Below are 19972 nucleotides of genomic sequence, written 5' to 3'. Positions count from 1 at the left end.
CGTACATCATTATGCTCCCACCATCCCCAGGCCCCATCAGAGGTCCTCTCCACTACTCCCAACACACCTAGATGTCACCACCCTGAGACGTGCATCATTATGTTCCCACCATCCCCAGGCCCCCATCAGAGGTCCTTTCCACTACTCCAAACAAAGCCTAGATGTCGCCACCCTGAGAGGTGCATCATTCTGTTCCCACCATCCCCAGGCCCCCATCAGAGGTCCTCTCCACTACTCCCAACACAGCCTAGATGTCACCACCCTAAGACGTTCATCATTCTGTTCCCACCATCCCCAGGCCCCCATCAGAGGTCCTCTCCACTACTCTCAACACAGCCTAGATGTCACCACCCTGAGACGTACATCATTATGTTCCCACCATCCCCAGGCCCCCATCAGAGGTCCTCTCCACTACTCCCAACACAGCCTAGATGTCGCCACCCTGAGACGTACATCATTATGTTCCCAACATCCCCAGGCCCCCATCAGAGGTCCTCTCCACTACTCCCAAAACACCTAGATGTCACCACTCTTAAACGTACATCATTCTGTTCCAACCATCCCCAGGCCCCCATCAGAGGTCCTCTTCACTACTCCCAACACAGTCTAGATGTCGCCACCCTGAGACGTACATCGATATGCTCCAACCATCCCCAGGCCCCATCAGAGGTCCTCTCCACTACTCCCAACACAGCCTAGATGTCACCACCCTCAGACGTACATCATTCTGTTCCCACCATCCCCAGGCCCCCATTAGAGGTCCTCTCCACTACTTCCAACACACCTAGATGTCGCCACCCTGAGACGTACATCATTATGTTCCCACCATCCCCAAGCCCCATCAGAGGTCCTCTCCACTACTCCAAACACAGCCTAGATGTCGCCACCCTGAGAGGTGCATCATTCTATTCCCACCATCCCCAGGCCCCCATCAGAGGTCCTCTCCACTACTCCCAACACAGCCTAGATGTCACCACCCTGAGACGTACATCATTATGCTCCCACCATACCCAGGCCCCCATCAGAGGTCCTCTCCACTACTCCCAACACAGCCTAGATGTCACCACCCTGAGACGTACATCATTATGCTCCCACCATCCCCAGGCCCCATCAGAGGTCCTCTCCACTACTCCCAACACAGCCCAGATGTCACCACCCTGAGACGTACATCATTATGCTCCCACCATCCCCAGGCCCCATCAGATGTCCTGTCCACTACTCCCAACACAGCCTAGATGTCGCCACCCTGAGACGTACATCATTATGCTTCCACCATCCCCAGGCCCCATCATAGGTCCTCTCCACTACTCCCAACACAGCCTAGATGTCGCCACCCTGAGACGTACATCATTATGCTCCCACCATCCCCAGGCCCCATCATAGGTCCTCTCCACTACTCCCAACACACCTAGATGTCATCACCCTGAGATGTACATCATTCTGTTCCCACCATCCCCAGGCCCCCATCAGATGTCCTCTCCACTACTCCCAACACAGCCTAGATGTCACCACCCTGAGACGTACATCATAATGCTCCCACCATCCCCAGGCCCCATCAGAGGTCCTCTCCACTACTCTCAACACAGCCTAGATGTCACCACCCTGAGACGTACATCATTATGCTCCCACCATCCCCAGGCCCCCATCAGAGGTCCTCTCCACTACTCCCAACACACCTAGATGTCACCACCCTGAGACATACATCATGCTGTTCCCACCATTCCCAGGCCCCATCAGAGGTCCTTTCCACTACTCCCAACACAGCCTAGATGTCACCACCCTGAGACGTACATCATTATGTTCCCACCATCCCCAGGCCCCATCAGAGGTCCTGTACTCCCAACACAGCCTAGATGTCACCACCCTGAGACGTACATCATTATGTTCCCACCATCCACAGGCCCCATCAGAGGTCATCTATTCCCAACACAGCCTAGATGTCACCACCCTGAGACGTACATCATTATGTTCCCACCATCCCCAGGCCCCCATCAGAGGTCCAATACTCCCAACACAGCCTAGATGTCACCACCCTGAGACGTACATCATTATGCTCCCACCATCCCCAGGCCCCATCAGAGGTCCTCTCCACTACTCCCAACACACCTAGATGTCACCACCCTGAGACGTACATCATTATGTTCCCACCATCCCCAGGCCCCCATCAGAGGTCCTCTCCTCTACTCCAAACACAGCCTAGATGTCGCCACCCTGAGAGGTGCATCATTCTGTTCCCACCATCCCCAGGCCCCCATCAGAGGTCCTCTCCACTACTCCCAACACAGCCTAGATGTCACCACCCTAAGACGTACATCATTCTGTTCCCACTATCCCCAGGCCCCCATCAGAGGTCCTCTCCACTACTCTCAACACAGCCTAGATGTCACCACCCTGAGACGTACATCATTATGTTCCCACCATCCCCAGGCCCCCATCAGAGGTCCTCTCCACTACTCCCAACACAGCCTAGATGTCGCCACCCTGAGACGTGCATCATTATGTTCCCACCATCCCCAGGCCCCCATCAGAGGTCCTCTCCACTACTCCCAACACACCTAGATGTCACCACCCTGAGAGGTGCATCATTCTGTTTCAACCATCCCCAGGCCCCCATCAGAGGTCCTCTTCACTACTCCCAACACAGCCTAGATGTCACCACCCTAAGACGTACATCATTCTGTTCCCACCATCCCCAGGCCCCCATCAGAGGTCCTCTCCACTACTCTCAACACAGCCTAGATGTCACCACCCTGAGACGTACATCATTATGTTCCCAACATCCCCAGGCCCCCATCAGAGGTCCTCTCCACTACTCCCAAAACACCTAGATGTCACCACCCTGAGACATACATCATTCTGTTCCCACCATCCCCAGGCCCCATCAGAGGTCCTCTCCACTACTCCCAACACAGCCTAGATGTCACCACCCTGAGACGTACATCATTATGTTCCCACCATCCCAGGCCCCATCAGAGGTCCTCTCCACTACTCCCAACACAGCCTAGATGTCACCACCCTGAGACGTACATCATAATGCTCCCACCATCCCCAGGCCCCATCAGAGGTCCTCTCCACTACTCTCAACACAGCCTAGATGTCACCACCCTGAGACGTACATCATTATGTTCCCACCATCCCCAGGCCCCCATCAGAGGTCCTCTCCACTACTCCCAACACACCTAGATGTCACCACCCTGAGACATACATCATGCTGTTCCCACCATTCCCAGGCCCCATCAGAGGTCCTTTCCACTACTCCCAACACAGCCTAGATGTCACCACCCTGAGACGTACATCATTATGTTCCCACCATCCCCAGGCCCCATCAGAGGTCCTGTACTCCCAACACAGCCTAGATGTCACCACCCTGAGACGTACATCATTATGTTCCCACCATCCACAGGCCCCATCAGAGGTCATCTATTCCCAACACAGCCTAGATGTCACCACCCTGAGACGTACATCATTATGTTCCCACCATCCCCAGGCCCCCATCAGAGGTCCAATACTCCCAACACAGCCTAGATGTCACCACCCTGAGACGTACATCATTATGCTCCCACCATCCCCAGGCCCCATCAGAGGTCCTCTCCACTACTCCCAACACACCTAGATGTCACCACCCTGAGACGTACATCATTATGTTCCCACCATCCCCAGGCCCCCATCAGAGGTCCTCTCCTCTACTCCAAACACAGCCTAGATGTCGCCACCCTGAGAGGTGCATCATTCTGTTCCCACCATCCCCAGGCCCCCATCAGAGGTCCTCTCCACTACTCCCAACACAGCCTAGATGTCACCACCCTGAGACGTACATCATTATGCTCCCACCATACCCAGGCCCCCATCAGAGGTCCTCTCCACTACTCCCAACACAGCCTAGATGTCACCACCCTGAGACGTACATCATTATGCTCCCACCATCCCCAGGCCCCATCAGAGGTCCTCTCCACTACTCCCAACACAGCCCAGATGTCACCACCCTGAGACGTACATCATTATGCTCCCACCATCCCCAGGCCCCATCAGATGTCCTGTCCACTACTCCCAACACAGCCTAGATGTCGCCACCCTGAGACGTACATCATTATGCTTCCACCATCCCCAGGCCCCATCATAGGTCCTCTCCACTACTCCCAACACAGCCTAGATGTCGCCACCCTGAGACGTACATCATTATGCTCCCACCATCCCCAGGCCCCATCATAGGTCCTCTCCACTACTCCCAACACACCTAGATGTCATCACCCTGAGATGTACATCATTCTGTTCCCACCATCCCCAGGCCCCCATCAGATGTCCTCTCCACTACTCCCAACACAGCCTAGATGTCACCACCCTGAGACGTACATCATAATGCTCCCACCATCCCCAGGCCCCATCAGAGGTCCTCTCCACTACTCTCAACACAGCCTAGATGTCACCACCCTGAGACGTACATCATTATGCTCCCACCATCCCCAGGCCCCCATCAGAGGTCCTCTCCACTACTCCCAACACACCTAGATGTCACCACCCTGAGACATACATCATGCTGTTCCCACCATTCCCAGGCCCCATCAGAGGTCCTTTCCACTACTCCCAACACACCTAGATGTCATCACCCTGAGATGTACATCATTCTGTTCCCACCATCCCCAGGCCCCCATCAGATGTCCTCTCCACTACTCCCAACACACCTAGATGTCACCACCCTGAGACATACATCATGCTGTTCCCACCATTCCCAGGCCCCATCAGAGGTCCTTTCCACTACTCCCAACACAGCCTAGATGTCACCACCCTGAGACGTACATCATTATGTTCCCACCATCCCCAGGCCCCATCAGAGGTCCTGTACTCCCAACACAGCCTAGATGTCACCACCCTGAGACGTACATCATTATGTTCCCACCATCCACAGGCCCCATCAGAGGTCATCTATTCCCAACACAGCCTAGATGTCACCACCCTGAGACGTACATCATTATGTTCCCACCATCCCCAGGCCCCCATCAGAGGTCCAATACTCCCAACACAGCCTAGATGTCACCACCCTGAGACGTACATCATTATGCTCCCACCATCCCCAGGCCCCATCAGAGGTCCTCTCCACTACTCCCAACACACCTAGATGTCACCACCCTGAGACGTACATCATTATGTTCCCACCATCCCCAGGCCCCCATCAGAGGTCCTCTCCTCTACTCCAAACACAGCCTAGATGTCGCCACCCTGAGAGGTGCATCATTCTGTTCCCACCATCCCCAGGCCCCCATCAGAGGTCCTCTCCACTACTCCCAACACAGCCTAGATGTCACCACCCTAAGACGTACATCATTCTGTTCCCACCATCCCCAGGCCCCCATCAGAGGTCCTCTCCACTACTCTCAACACAGCCTAGATGTCACCACCCTGAGACGTACATCATTATGTTCCCACCATCCCCAGGCCCCCATCAGAGGTCCTCTCCACTACTCCCAACACAGCCTAGATGTCGCCACCCTGAGACGTGCATCATTATGTTCCCACCATCCCCAGGCCCCCATCAGAGGTCCTCTCCACTACTCCCAACACACCTAGATGTCACCACTCTGAGACGTACATCATTCTGTTTCAACCATCCCCAGGCCCCCATCAGAGGTCCTCTTCACTACTCCCAACACAGCCTAGATGTCACCACCCTGAGACGTACATCATTATGTTCCCAACATCCCCAGGCCCCCATCAGAGGTCCTCTCCACTACTCCCAAAACACCTAGATGTCACCACACTGAGACATACATCATTCTGTTCCCACCATCCCCAGGCCCCATCAGAGGTCCTCTCCACTACTCCCAACACAGCCTAGATGTCACCACCCTGAGACGTACATCATTATGCTCCCACCATCCCCAGGCCCCATCATAGGCCCTCTCCACTACTCCCAACACAGCCTAGATGTCGCCACCCTGAGACGTACATCATTATGTTCCCACCATCCCCAGGCCCCATCAGAGGTCCTCTCCACTACTCCCAACACAGCCTAGATGTCACCACCCTGAGACGTACATCATTATGTTCCCACCATCCCCAGGCCCCCATCAGAGGTCCTCTCCACTACTCCCAACACACCTAGATGTCACCACCCTGAGACGTACATCATTCTGTTCCCACCATCCCAGGCCCCATCAGAGGTCCTCTCCACTACTCCCAACACAGCCTAGATGTCACCACCCTGAGACGTACATCATTATGTTCCCACCATCCCAGGCCCCATCAGAGGTCCTCTCCACTACTCCCAACACAGCCTAGATGTCACCACCCTGAGACGTACATCATTATGTTCCCACCACCCCCAGGCCCCCATCAGAGGTCCTCTCCACTACTCCCAACACACCTAGATGTCACCACCCTGAGACGTACATCATTCTGTTCCCACCATCCCAGGCCCCATCAGAGGTCCTCTCCACTACTCCCAACACAGCCTAGATGTCACCACCCTGAGACGTACATCATTCTGTTCCAACCATCCCCAGGCCCCCATCAGAGGTCCTCTTCACTACTCCCAACACAGCCTAGATGTCACCACCCTCAGACGTACATCATTCTGTTCCCACCATCCCCAGGCCCCCATCAGAGGTCCTCTCCACTACTCCCAACACAGCCTAGATGTCGCCACCCTCAGACGTACATCATTCTGTTCCCACCATCCCCAGGCCCCCATCAGAGGTCCTCTCCACTACTCCCAACACACCTACATGTCACCACCCTGAGACATACATCATTCTGTTCCCACCATCCCCAGGCCCCATCAGAGGTCCTCTCCACTACTCCCAACACAGCCTAGATGTCACCACCCTGAGACGTACATCATTATGTTCCCACCATCCCAGGCCCCATCAGAGGTCCTCTCCACTACTCCCAACACAGCCTAGATGTCACCACCCTGAGACGTACATCATTATGTTCCCACCATCCCCAGGCCCCCATCAGAGGTCCTCTCCACTACTCCCAACACACCTAGATGTCACCACCCTGAGACGTACATCATTCTGTTCCCACCATCCCAGGCCCCATCAGAGGTCCTCTCCACTACTCCCAACACAGCCTAGATGTCACCACCCTGAGACGTACATCATTATGTTCCCACCATCCCCAGGCCCCATCAGAGTTCCTCTGCACTACTCCCAACACAGCCTAGATGTCACCACCCTGAGTCGTACATCATTCTGTTCCCACCATCCCCAGGCCCCCATCAGAGGTCCTCTCCACTACTCCCAACACAGCCTAGATGTCACCACCCTGAGACGTACATCATTCTGTTCCAACCATCCCCAGGCCCCCATCAGAGGTCCTCTTCACTACTCCCAACACAGCCTAGATGTCACCACCCTCAGACGTACATCATTCTGTTCCCACCATCCCCAGGCCCCCATCAGAGGTCCTCTCCACTACTCCCAACACAGCCTAGATGTCGCCACCCTCAGACGTACATCATTCTGTTCCCACCATCCCCAGGCCCCCATCAGAGGTCCTCTCCACTACTCCCAACACACCTACATGTCACCACCCTGAGACATACATCATTCTGTTCCCACCATCCCCAGGCCCCATCAGAGGTCCTCTCCACTACTCCCAACACAGCCTAGATGTCACCACCCTGAGACGTACATCATTATGTTCCCACCATCCCAGGCCCCATCAGAGGTCCTCTCCACTACTCCCAACACAGCCTAGATGTCACCACCCTGAGACGTACATCATTATGTTCCCACCATCCCCAGGCCCCCATCAGAGGTCCTCTCCACTACTCCCAACACACCTAGATGTCACCACCCTGAGACGTACATCATTCTGTTCCCACCATCCCAGGCCCCATCAGAGGTCCTCTCCACTACTCCCAACACAGCCTAGATGTCACCACCCTGAGACGTACATCATTATGTTCCCACCATCCCCAGGCCCCATCAGAGTTCCTCTGCACTACTCCCAACACAGCCTAGATGTCACCACCCTGAGTCGTACATCATTCTGTTCCCACCATCCCCAGGCCCCCATCAGAGGTCCTCTCCACTACTCCCAACACAGCCTAGATGTCACCACCCTGAGACGTACATCATTATGCTCCCACCATCCCCAGGCCCCCATCAGAGGTCCTCTCCACTACTCCCAACACAGCCTAGATGTCACCACCCTGAGACGTACATCATTATGTTCCCACCATCCCCAGGCCCCATCAGAGGTCCTCTCCACTACTCCCAACACACCTAGATGTCACCACCCTGAGACGTACATCATTCTGTTCCCACCATTCCCAGGCCCCATCAGAGGTCCTCTCCACTACTCCCAACACAGCCTAGATGTCACCACCCTGAGACGTACATCATTATGTTCCCACCATCCCCAGGCCCCCATCAGAGGTCCTCTCCACTACTCCCAACACACCTAGATGTCACCACCCTGAGACGTACATCATTATGTTCCCACCATCCCCAGCCCCCATCAGAGGTCCTCTACTCCCAATACAGCCTAGATGTCACCACCCTGAGACGTACATCATTATGTTCCCACCATCCCCAGGCCCCCATCAGAGGTCCACTACTCCCAACACAGCCCAGATGTCACCACCCTGAGACGTACATCATTATGTTCCCACCAGCCCAAGGCCCCCATCAGAGGTCCTCTCCACTACTCCAAACACAGCCTAGATGTCGCCACCCTGAGAGGTGCATCATTCTGTTCCTACCATCCCCAGGCCCCCATCAGAGGTCCTCTCCACTACTCCTAACACAGCCTAGATGTCACCACCCTGAGACGTACATTATTCTGTTCCCACCATCCCCAGGCCCACATCAGAGGTCTTCTCCACTACTCCCAACACAGCCTAGATGTCACCACCCTGAGACGTACATCATTATGCTCCCACCATCCCCAGGCCCCATCAGAGGTCCTCTACTCCCAACACACCTAGATGTCACCACCCTGAGACGTACATCATTCTGTTCCCACCATCCCCAGGCCCCCATCAGAGGTCCTCTCCACTACTCCCAACACAGCCTAGATGTCACCACCCTGAGACGTACATCATTATGCTCCCACCATCCACAGGCCCCATCAGAGGTCCTCTCCACTACTCCAAACACAGCCTAGATGTCACCACCCTGAGACGTACATCATTCTGTTCCCACCATCCCCAGACCCCCATCAGAGGTCCTCTACTCCCAACACAGCCTAGATGTCGCCACCCTGAGACGTACATCATTATGTTCCCAGCACTCATAAGATCTGTCTCTCTGATGATCCTAGAATGTATTGTCATTGATATTTGTTTGCATTTTGGTTCCTTCAGGATGCAGTGGCCATCCAACTGGAGGAGCAGCGACTGGTAAAGATACGAGAAGTGCTGAAGGAGCTTCCGCTTCCACATTACAGGTAGATACCCTACTGATAGCTCTGCAGGCAGGTGTCCATGGACCATTGGTGCCCAGGAGGTGGCGGAGCACAAAAAGTGACCTCATGCTCTCCTAGGCAGGACCTCAATGCTATTTATGTCCTGCAGCATGGATCTCATGTTAGAGAATCAGAGATCCTTAATGGATGTACAACTCTCTCTATGTCTTCTAGGACCTTGGAATATCTAATAAGACACCTGCTTAGAATGGCCTCATACAGCGCTCAAACCAACATGCACACAAGAAACCTGGCCATCGTGTGGGCCCCGAATCTTCTCAGGTAGGTTCTTGTGGTTCACCCCTTGTCCACAGCTCATCCTCCTTCTCTAGCCCTCGGGTACATTCAGGTGTAAGATGTCATTCCGGCTCCTCTCCTCCTCTCCGCGGAGCGATCGTAGCGTCGGGAGATTCTGGGACGCACTGAGCATCGGCCGGACACATCCTAGTGCTGGCGCATACATCGTGGGTGGGGGTCCGCTGCATGGCGTGATGCAAGGCGCAGACGGGTGCATGCGTCTCCTCCCTTACCTGCCTGAGGAGCTCTGTCCAGAGGATGTAGACGTGGCGATGGACCGCTGGCCGGCGTGGCTTGACGTTATGCGGACCAGCCGCCCTGCGTAAGAAAGTTCCGGGACGAACCCAGGAAAAATCGGAGTGCCAGCAGCGGACCCCCAATCCATGAGGTGTGATCCCTGCTTAGCGAGCGCTCCTGGGCATGCTGTTCTCCTGAGGGGGACACCTTCTGTCTGGAGCCTCAGTTTGGATGGATAGGACGGATGTTGGGCCTGTCTGTGGTCGGAGACTTCTCCGCTGTACTGCAGCTTTATGATGGTTTACCGATTGCTGATTCATTTCAGGCTACTTTGGATCTGTTTTCCTTTTGGATACCGGTCTGGGGTACTAAGGGTTAATTCTTGTGGGGCGGGGTAATTAACCCTTACTATTTCACTAACACCCCTCATTAACCCTTGTTTGGTCAAGACTCCGCCTCTTGTTGGACTTATCTGCTCTGGATCCGATTCTGGAGACTGACCCATTACTAAGCTGCGGCGGTACCGGAGTTTTTATCTGGACTTGTTTTGAACTGGGTTTATTTCTCTATTTACTTGATGCTTTTTCACATTGACACTCTCTAGGATTGGTTTAATGTACAATGCTTGTGGGAAGGGCACAGGATAAGGGGAACCCCAGCTGTTTAAGGGTTAAAGTGAGAAAGTTCAGGACGTTTGTCAGAGCCGGTGGTAAAGTTCTGTTCTGCACTCTCGGGTACAACGAAGTAGCCGGAGGAGGTAAATCTGCAGGAGGGGCTCCCGAAGGAAACAGAAGATCATACGGGGGCTGAGAATGGGACATCAGATACATTGGAGAAGATGTGGAACAGGACGGACGGCGAAGGCAATGGGACCCTCCGGCGGGTCGGACAGCGCTACTGGACAAGAAACAGGGTGACAGCGGAGGAATCAGTGGTGGCTGGGATTAATTGGCCAGGAAAACCTGACGGATTTGGAAAAAACACGGAATTTAAAAAAAATAGTGTGGCTTGACACGCACTTACCTGCACCCAGGAATAGGACAGTGAACTCCGACGGACTCCAGCGCAGCAGCGCCACCTGGTGGACATCGGGTGCACGACCTTAGTGAATCCCAGCCGGACCCGAATCCTCCACAGAGAACGCGCCGCTGGATCACGACAGGACCGGGTAAGTAAATGAGCCCCATTATCTTTTCAAGACAGAGATGCGATCATTAGTTTTTCTCGGGGTAATGGGGATATCAGGTATCAGGGAAATAAGGTCAGAAACGGGTCAGATTTTCAGAGGTTAAGGACCGGGCCCTTTCCTGTTTTTTCATTTCCATTTTTCACTCCCCACCTTCAAAAATCTATAACTTTTTTATTTTTACACGTAAAGAGCTGCGCGAGGGCTTGTTTTCTGCGTAACAAATTGCACTTCATAGTGATGGTATTGAATATTCCATGCCATGTACTCGGAAGTGGGAAAAAATTCCAAATGCAGTGAAAATGGGGAAAAAATGCATTTTTGCCATTTTCTTGTGGGCTTGGATATTACGGCTTTCACTGAGCGCCCCAAATGACATGTCTACATTATTCTTTGGGTCGGTACGATTACGGGGATACCAAATTTGTATAGGTTTTATAATGTTTTCAGACATTTACATGATGTTTTTTTTTATTTTGCCATCTTCTGGCGCTAATAACTTTTTTATACTTTGTTGTAGGGAGCTGTGGGTGGTGTCTTTTTTTGTGACATTTGTTAATATTTTCAATGATATCATTTTTAGGACTGTACGACCTTCTGATCACTTTTTATAAATTTTTTAATATTTTTCTAAAATGGCAAAAAAGTTCCATTTTCGACTTTGGGCGCTATTTTCCGTTACGGGGTTAAACGCATTGAAAAACCGTTGATATATTTTGGTATTTCGGGCATTTTCGGACGCGTCGATACCTAATGTGTTTATGATTTTTACTGTTTATTTATATTTATGTCAGTTCTAGGGAAATTTTTAGGTTTTTTTATTATAATTTTTTTTTTTTAATTTTTCTTTTTACTATTTTTCAGACTCCCTGGGGTACTTTAACCCTAGGTTGTCTGATCAATCCTATCATATACTGCCATACTACAGTTCTATCAGCACATTGTAATGAAGAGGTTAAAACGAAATAGCCTTGGGTCTTCGGAAGACCCGAGGTTACCATGGAGACGAATCGCCCCTCCCCGATGACGTCACGGGGAGCGACCATCCTAGGCAAGATGGTGGCGCCCATGTGCCGCTATCTTTTTGAGGCTGCCGGCTGCTTTGCTCACGGGCTGAGTCCTCCTCATACACGGGTGGGGGTCGTTGCATATCGCAGCTATTAACCTCTCCGTTGCCGCCGGCATTTAAAAGACGGCAGTGCGTGGGCATCGCCATCTGTATTCCGATTGTCTCTCCCCCGACCGTCATTGGGGCGCGGTGATCGGTAGCCCCGGGTCTTTGTCTGACCCGAGGCTGAATGGTTTATGCAGATTCGTTACAATGAGCCAGTGGCAGAAACGCCATATACTGCGATACAGTTGCCTTGTATATGGTAGGAAGGATCTGACCATCTAGGGTTAATGTACCGAGGGTCTAAGAAATAGTGGGAGAAAAAAAAAAGTTTAAAAAATAAAAAAATGTAATAAAATATTAAAATTCTAATCCCCCCCTTTCCCTAGAACTGATATAAAATATAATAAACAGTAAAAAATCACAGACACATCAGGTGTCGCCGCGTCCCACAATGCCCTATCGTAATATAACAACGGTTACGGCCGGCGGTGACCTCCGAGATGGGAAATGGCGCCCAAATGCCCGATCTATCAAACTATAAAAACGGTTACGGGCGGCGGTGACCTCCGACACGGGAAATGGCGCCCAAATGCCCAATCTATCAAAATATAAAAACGGTTACGGCCGGCGGTGACCTCCGACACGGGAAATGGCGCCCAAATGTCCGAAACGCGACTCTTACACCTTTTTACATGACATAAAAAATGAAATAAAAAGTGATCAAAATGTCGCACCAATCTCGAAACGGCAGCAATGAAAACGTCGCCTCAATTCGCAAAAAATGACCCCGCCCCCCGCCCCGTGCACCAAAGTATGAAAAAGTTATTAGCGGCAGAAGACGATTTTTTTCTTTTTTTTTACACATTCGTTTAATTTTTGAAAATGTAATAAAACACAATAAAACCGATAAATCCGGTGTCACCGCGATCGCACAGAACCACAGAATAAAGCGGACGTGTTATGTGGAGCGCAGAGTGAGAGGCGTAAAAACTGAGCCACAACAACGTGACGCACATGCGTTTTTTTTTTTTCAATTTTTCCACATTAGGAATTTTTTTCCAAATAACATCACGGGAAAGTAACACAAAATAAGCCGCACACGGAAAAGTGAAAGAGTTATGGATTTTTGAAGATGGAGAACGAGAAATGAGCGAAAACCCTGCGCCCTTAAGGGGTTAAGTTTATTGCCACTAAAATGGATAAACTGCTTAGGTTCATTTTTATATTCTGTGACCTGCGTAGTGTCCGATGTTTCGTCTCGAAACCAGGAGGGAAAAACTGTCCATGAGAAAAATACATTCAGTAAATCTTACTCCTCCTTATACCAGTCGGGACTTACCCTCTCGGACGCTGAAGCGGACGATCTCCTTGGCGCCATTCCCTTCCCTCGACTCCCACAGGGAAAGAGTGGGCTATTGGGGGGACTGGTGATAAAAGGAGCGGATCAGATGGACTGCCCCTCGCACTTTATCAATGTCTACATCAGGCAGTGATCCCTATTCTTTCCTGCATCATTAAGAAGGGTTTGGTCCCGGATTCGATGATGGAGGCCTCCATTGTCAGATGCACCAGACGTGGCTGCGTATAGACCTCACCTTTCTTATTGTGATGTAAGAATCTTGGCCACGAGGTTGAAAAGTGCAACAGCCGACATTGTCCATCCGGACCACAATGGGTTAATCCCGGCAGGAGGAGCGGATTATAATCTGACATACAGCCGGGACGCGGGGAGGTGGCTCCATCCTGTCGCTAGACGCCGCTAAGGCCTTTGAGCGGGTGGAGCGTCGCTTCTTGTGGACGATTCTGTTACCCGGGTGCAGGTTCTCTACAGCTACAGCAAGGATCAGTATCACACTCCTCTGTATCGGGGTGTCCCCTCCCCCCTATATATCAGACCCCAGAATGGATTAGGGGCTGGGGAAGTGGGGGGAGAGGGATGACATATCCCGGTGACAGAAACCACACGACACTTTCCGGGAGATTCTCAATTTCATTATTACATTTTCCCATTTTTCGGGGCTAAAAATAATTTGGGAAAGTCGGTCCTGCTGCTTGTTGAGGAAATTCCTGAGCTGGATGTACAACTGTAGGGACGGCGCCGGTAAATACCGGGGGTGATGGTAACAGCTGACCGCGCCAGAAATCTGGAACTGAACATTATCCCAATTATGAATAATATGCGGCACATCGGGGCTCATCTACTGAGGGTCCGACACATTTTTCTAAGCTTTCCCAACTATTTCCGTTTTGAGCAGAATTGCCCCAGGATATTGACGCACGTGAGTGGATTGTGGCGCATCGGCCCCGGCTTTCATGTGACAGAAATCGGGGGGAGGGGCGTGGCCGATGGATTTGGAGAAACCGCGGAATTTAAAAAAGGATTTGTGTCACAAGATCAGCACTCACATGCACCGGGAAGAAGAAGGAGAACTCCGACAGAAGCGACAGATGCAGGAAGTTGGACACACGATGTTAATAAATCCTGGCAGACCCGAATCCTTCCTCGGACAACGCACTGCGGGATCGCGACTGGACCGGGTAAGTAAATCTGCCCCAATGTCTCCACCTGGATGAAAATGCCATCTTCGAGGGCTGATAGGGTAGGATTGATACAAATGACTCGTGATTCAATGGTGACGGAGCTGATACGGAATAGAATAAGGGCGGATGAAGCTCACTATTCTGGTTGTAACGGTACAACACGGGGGTCTGGGGGTCCCAGCTCAGGTTCAGTAAGTGGACGCAGCTGTAGAGCATGCGATAGGTTAATAACGATAAGTATAGGAAACACGCGTTTTCCCGACGTGTTACCCGAATATTTCCGATTTGCTCCGATTTTCCCTGTATTGCCCCGGGATTTTGGCGCACGCAATCGGATTGTGGCGCATTGGCACCGGCATGCACGCGACGGAAATCGGGGGGCGTGGCCAAACGAAAACGGATTCGGAAAAAAACACTGCATTTAAAACAAAAAATCTGTCGCGGAGCTTGCACTTACCTTCACTCAGCCCGGCTCGGTGTACTCCAGTGCTTTCCGATGCTTTTCAGCGCAGCAGCGCCACCTGGTGGACGGTGGAGGAACTGCCTTAATAAATCCCGGCCGGACCCGAATCCAGTGCAGAGAACGTGCCGCTGGATCGCGAATGGACCGGGTAAGTAAATCTGCCCCTCAATGTTCACATTGGGGCACATTTACTTTCCCGGTCCATTCGCGATCCACCGCCGCGTTCTCAGACGCTGATTCGGGTTCTGCGGGGATTCCGCCGGAGTTCACCTTCTTCGTCCCGGTTCATGTGAGTGCTGATCTTGCAACACAATTAAATTCCGCGGTTTTTCCGAAACCCTCACGCCCCCCCCCCCCATTTCTGTCGCGTGAAAGTCGGCGCTGATGCACCACAATCCGATCGGGTGTGCCAAAATCCCGGGGCAATTCAGGGAAAAATGGAAAAATTCAGGCAACCCGAAGAAAATGCACGATTCAGACCCTTAGTAAATGAGCCCCATTATTAGAGATCACGGAGAAATATTTCACTTATTTATAAATGAATGTTACAGGCGTGGGCTGAAGTTATTACATCCCGTAAAACATGAAAAGGAGATGGGACGTCCTGGGTCCCCAGAATGACTCCGTGTAGCTATACTACACCCCCAGTTATCACTGAATACGGATGTGAAAGTCATCTCCACTAGTAGGCGCTGCCTCCGTACGTGTCGCCTGGTCCTGCCCTTAGTAGAGGAGTCTATGGCTCTACCCGGGGCACCGCAGGCGGCTGTTCTTGCGGTATTTGAACCAAGCAGACAAGAATCTGCTATAAGACAAGTAATTAGTAAGATATTGTGTTTGGCCAGATTAGGGATAGCAAATAAATGGGGCGTCCCGCAAAGTCCATCCTACATGAAGGATAAGAAAGGTAAAAGCCTGGGAAAGGGGGGGGCAGCATACCTGGAAGAGATCTGGGTGGTAGGGGGCAAAGGTTTAAGGATCTCCCCCCATTGTTCTGGGGTGTTGGGTTTTTCTCTCTTTTTCTCCCGGCTGGGTCGGGTGGTCTGGGAGCGAGTGGGTTGATACTCGAGTTGGGTTTTGGGAATTGTTGTAAAAGTTGTTGCATAGTAATGAAATAACGATATTTATATTGGGTTTTTTGTGCTCTATTAAAATGAAATAAAAGTTTTAAAATCTAAAAAAATAAAAAGCCTCCTCCTCCTCCTCCTCTAGCCCTTATGTTATAGAAGAAGAGACAGGTCTGAGACATTCAGCCATAGAGGATCCCGAGGACATTACTGGTGTCCATTCAACCAACTGTCCAGCAGCAGAGGAGCTTTTCCCTCACATCTTTAGTATTGTCCCCCATTGGTGGCCACCTTGGTGCATTTCCCGTTACCCATGGCACCTCACAAGTATGGTGCGGGACGACTCCTGGGAATGTTGGGCAGCAGAACAGGCCACCACCTTCTGGAGAAGTCTTTGTCCAGTGGCAGCGGACCACGGGGGGTGGAGAGACAATGGCGTAACATGATGAGTGGTCAGTGAGGGCAAAATCTGTACTGACTATAAAAAGAACGAGTGGCAAAGGGTGAGGCGTGGTAATCAGGCAAAGGTCAGGGCAGGACAGGTTCACACAATGGCAGACCCCTTTACGGGGCACCAGAGATCAGATACCTCAATGCTAACCCTAAGTAACCGTGTACATTGCCAATAGTGAGACAATCATTTCTCATGTACGCTCTTCTGATGACTCCCATTTCCACCGACAGGTCCAAGGACATCGAGTCTTCAGGGTTTCATAGCACGGCCGCTTTCATGGAGGTCAGAGTCCAGTCCATTGTGGTAGAATTCATCCTGACACACGTGGAACAGCTGTTTGGTGACGGGACAAATCATGGTAGGACATTCCCACCATAATCTCACGGCCAGAACACGGCCAAGTCTGGATCCATATATGGTTTCTTTGTCGTCATATTGGTTGGCAGTTACCTGTCCCTTTGTCATCCGCTGATTTACCTTTGTTATGTATGATATTTAGATGTTCATCATGGCCTCTGCCTCAGTTACTACCTCAGGTTCTCCCAATAGTCACTTCATCCAGTCGCCCTAGAAGGTTCCGCAGCTGATGTCCATTGATGTCCGTTTTGTGTTGTACCTCCAGGGAAAGATAATGAAGGCCCTGGTGTCTCAATGAACTGGCCAACCTGCGTCCCCGAGGATTATTTCCGCTCCTTGTCCTACAATCTACCAAACATGCTGAATCATGGTGACGGTCCACCGCAGATGCGCCCTTACCACACAATCATCGAGTTCTCAGACCACAAGTAAGTCCCTTTCGAACATTGAATACATACGTGTGACACTAATGAAACCCTACAATCCTTTGTGTGGCTCGCACCTATCGAGGAATTCCAAATGTATGAACATGAGATGGAGAGACCCATAACTGTGATAATCTCCACAGGAGGAAAGGATCTCTGAAGGCCAAGAAATGGAAATCCATCTTCAACCTTGGAAGATCCAATCAAGACTCCAAGCGCAAGTCTCATAAACCTGAGGATAAAGGTGAGAGGTCAAGGTCCTCTACAGAACAGGTCATTGACTAAATGTCCACCTTCTCCTCTTATTTCTTGGTCTATAGCACTGTCCAAGGCATTTGAGTAAGAAGGACCCGCACTCTCGGAGAATGATGTCGGCTTCGTGGCCTCCAGAATCTTATCTTCAAATCATTTCTTTTACAGATGTCAAGTCAGGAAAAATGAGCCTTCGTCCAGCCAAGAGCATGGATTCCTTGAGCTCAGTCCCCGATGTTGCACATGGTGAGAAGAAGACTTTTACCATGGCAGGTGTGAGGGAAGGTCCAAGTATCTGTTTGTATAGAGTCATAAAACTGAGACGCCTCGTTGTGGGCTGTAGTGCTGAGGCCATAAGTCCATTCTGCAATCCCAAAGTGTCCATCTAGAGAAAGGCGAATGTCTACGGCCTTGTGTTAGGAAACATTGAGTATCTTATAAGGAAGGTACCCTGGCTCCTCCTGACCCTGAGCCATGTGTCAGCCATAAGAGACACCCATCGTCTCCCTGATCTTACAGTACAGAATCCTGTGTATGGTGATGATGGTGACAGAAGATGCCCCCTTGTCATGGTTACATGCCTGGGCATGGGCAGAGCAGCAGATCTATTGCTGGTATCTGACCATTGTAATCCTCTCCATTGTCAGAGAGGAGGTGCTGGGGCAGAAGAGGAGGGGGTGTATTATGATAATTGTCAGAGTTTGGGGTCAGTGGATCCTCTGGACTACTGTGGGAGATGGTACAAGCTGACACCTGAGACCGGAATATAAGGGGCAACTGGTCTTCACCGCAAAGCGGGATGGTCTTGCTGCGGCAGGATACCACTGGGTCGTTCCACAGGTGCGAGTAGCCCGCGGTGGCAGCTGAGGTCGAGGTACCTTAGCAGGAGACAGTGTTGTGGTCCGCTCCAGGCACAGGGTCAGGGCAGGCGGCAGAGATGCAACGTCAAGTCCAATTCGGGGTCAACAATGGGAGGTGCAGGCAGATGGGAACGGGAAAACAGGAACACGAGAACGCAGGAACACAGGACTCAGGAGCAGGAATGCAGGAGCAGGAACGCAGGAATACTTAGGAATGGCGCAGGGAAGCTTTCACAATGGCGTAGGCACACAAAGATCCAGCGGGGAAGGAAGGGAGGCGCTGGTTCTTAAGCGGTGCGCTGGCCCTTTAATATTCCAACAGTCGGCGTGCGTGTGCCCTAGGAGGGGGGGATGCATGCGCACAGCAGTCCACTGGGGAGCAGGAGCTGGGACAGGTGAGTCCGGAGCAGGGGCAAACAGAGGGACACGTGTCCCAAGACAGGGATCGCAGAAGCACCTGTGACAATAATCTAATCAGAGATTAGCATAATACATGCTCCTCCTTCTCTGCTCCATCACCTCCTCTCCGACAGTGCAGAGGACTACAATAGTCAGATACCAGGACTGATATCACAGCAACTAGAAATAAAACTCAAAGTGCCCCATAGTCTGTGAAGCAGCCCCCACATTATGGTATGTCCATCCATGTGAGGTGGTGAAAGGTCCTCTTTAAGTCTGCTCCAATATGTTACTCCATTTTCAACAACGCTCTCATACTAATGTGAAATTGTAAAAAGTTTTGCTAATTTTTGATCCTGGAACCTGCGGCTCGATAAATTCTTCCAATATTCCATGCGTGGTAGTGATAACGGCAAAACCAAATCCCTACAATGACAAAATGTGCATAAGCGTGGCCACCACTTGGGGAAGCTCATGAGCTCCGATCACACAGTGATGGTTATAAAGCTGCTGTCCTATAAGTCGCGATAGAAGCCTCAGACATGCGCGGTGGAAGCCTCAGACATGCGCGTTGGAAGCCTCAGACATGTGCGGTGGAAGCCTCAGACATGTGCGGTGAAAGCCTCAGACATGCGAGGTGGGAGCCTCAGACAATCGCAGGGGAAGCCTCAGAGAATCATAGTGAAAGCCTCAGACATGCGCGGTGGAAGCCTCAGACAATCACAGTGGAAGCCTCAGACATGCGTGGCCAAAGCCTCAGCCATGCGCGGTGGAAGCCTCAGACATACGCGGTGGAAGCCTCAAACAGGCGCGGTGGAAGCCTCAAACAGTGCGATGGAAGCCTCAGACATGCGCGGTGGAAGCCTCAGACATGCGCGGTGGAAGCCTCATACTTGTGCGGTGGAAGCC

The 19972-nt window shown here is 51.7% G+C and overlaps 1 protein-coding gene across 1 annotated transcript in view; it reads left to right on the top strand.

Annotated features, from left to right (window-relative positions):
- ARHGAP30 (Rho GTPase activating protein 30) overlaps positions 1-19972 on the top strand; it is a 72144-nt gene that overhangs the window by 38170 nt on the left and 14002 nt on the right. Inside the window, exons 4-9 of the mRNA XM_072114411.1 lie at positions 9311-9393; positions 9586-9693; positions 17001-17128; positions 17393-17555; positions 17696-17796; positions 17973-18050. Of these exons, the coding sequence (XP_071970512.1) occupies positions 9311-9393; positions 9586-9693; positions 17001-17128; positions 17393-17555; positions 17696-17796; positions 17973-18050 (661 nt within the window). The remainder of the gene's footprint in view (positions 1-9310; positions 9394-9585; positions 9694-17000; positions 17129-17392; positions 17556-17695; positions 17797-17972; positions 18051-19972) is intronic.

Source organism: Engystomops pustulosus, chromosome 7 (genome assembly GCF_040894005.1).
Source record: "Engystomops pustulosus chromosome 7, aEngPut4.maternal, whole genome shotgun sequence".
Taxonomy (NCBI): Eukaryota; Metazoa; Chordata; class Amphibia; order Anura; family Leptodactylidae; genus Engystomops; species Engystomops pustulosus.
Note: the sequence above shows the minus strand (reverse complement) of the source record. Positions and strands in the feature narration are given on the sequence as shown.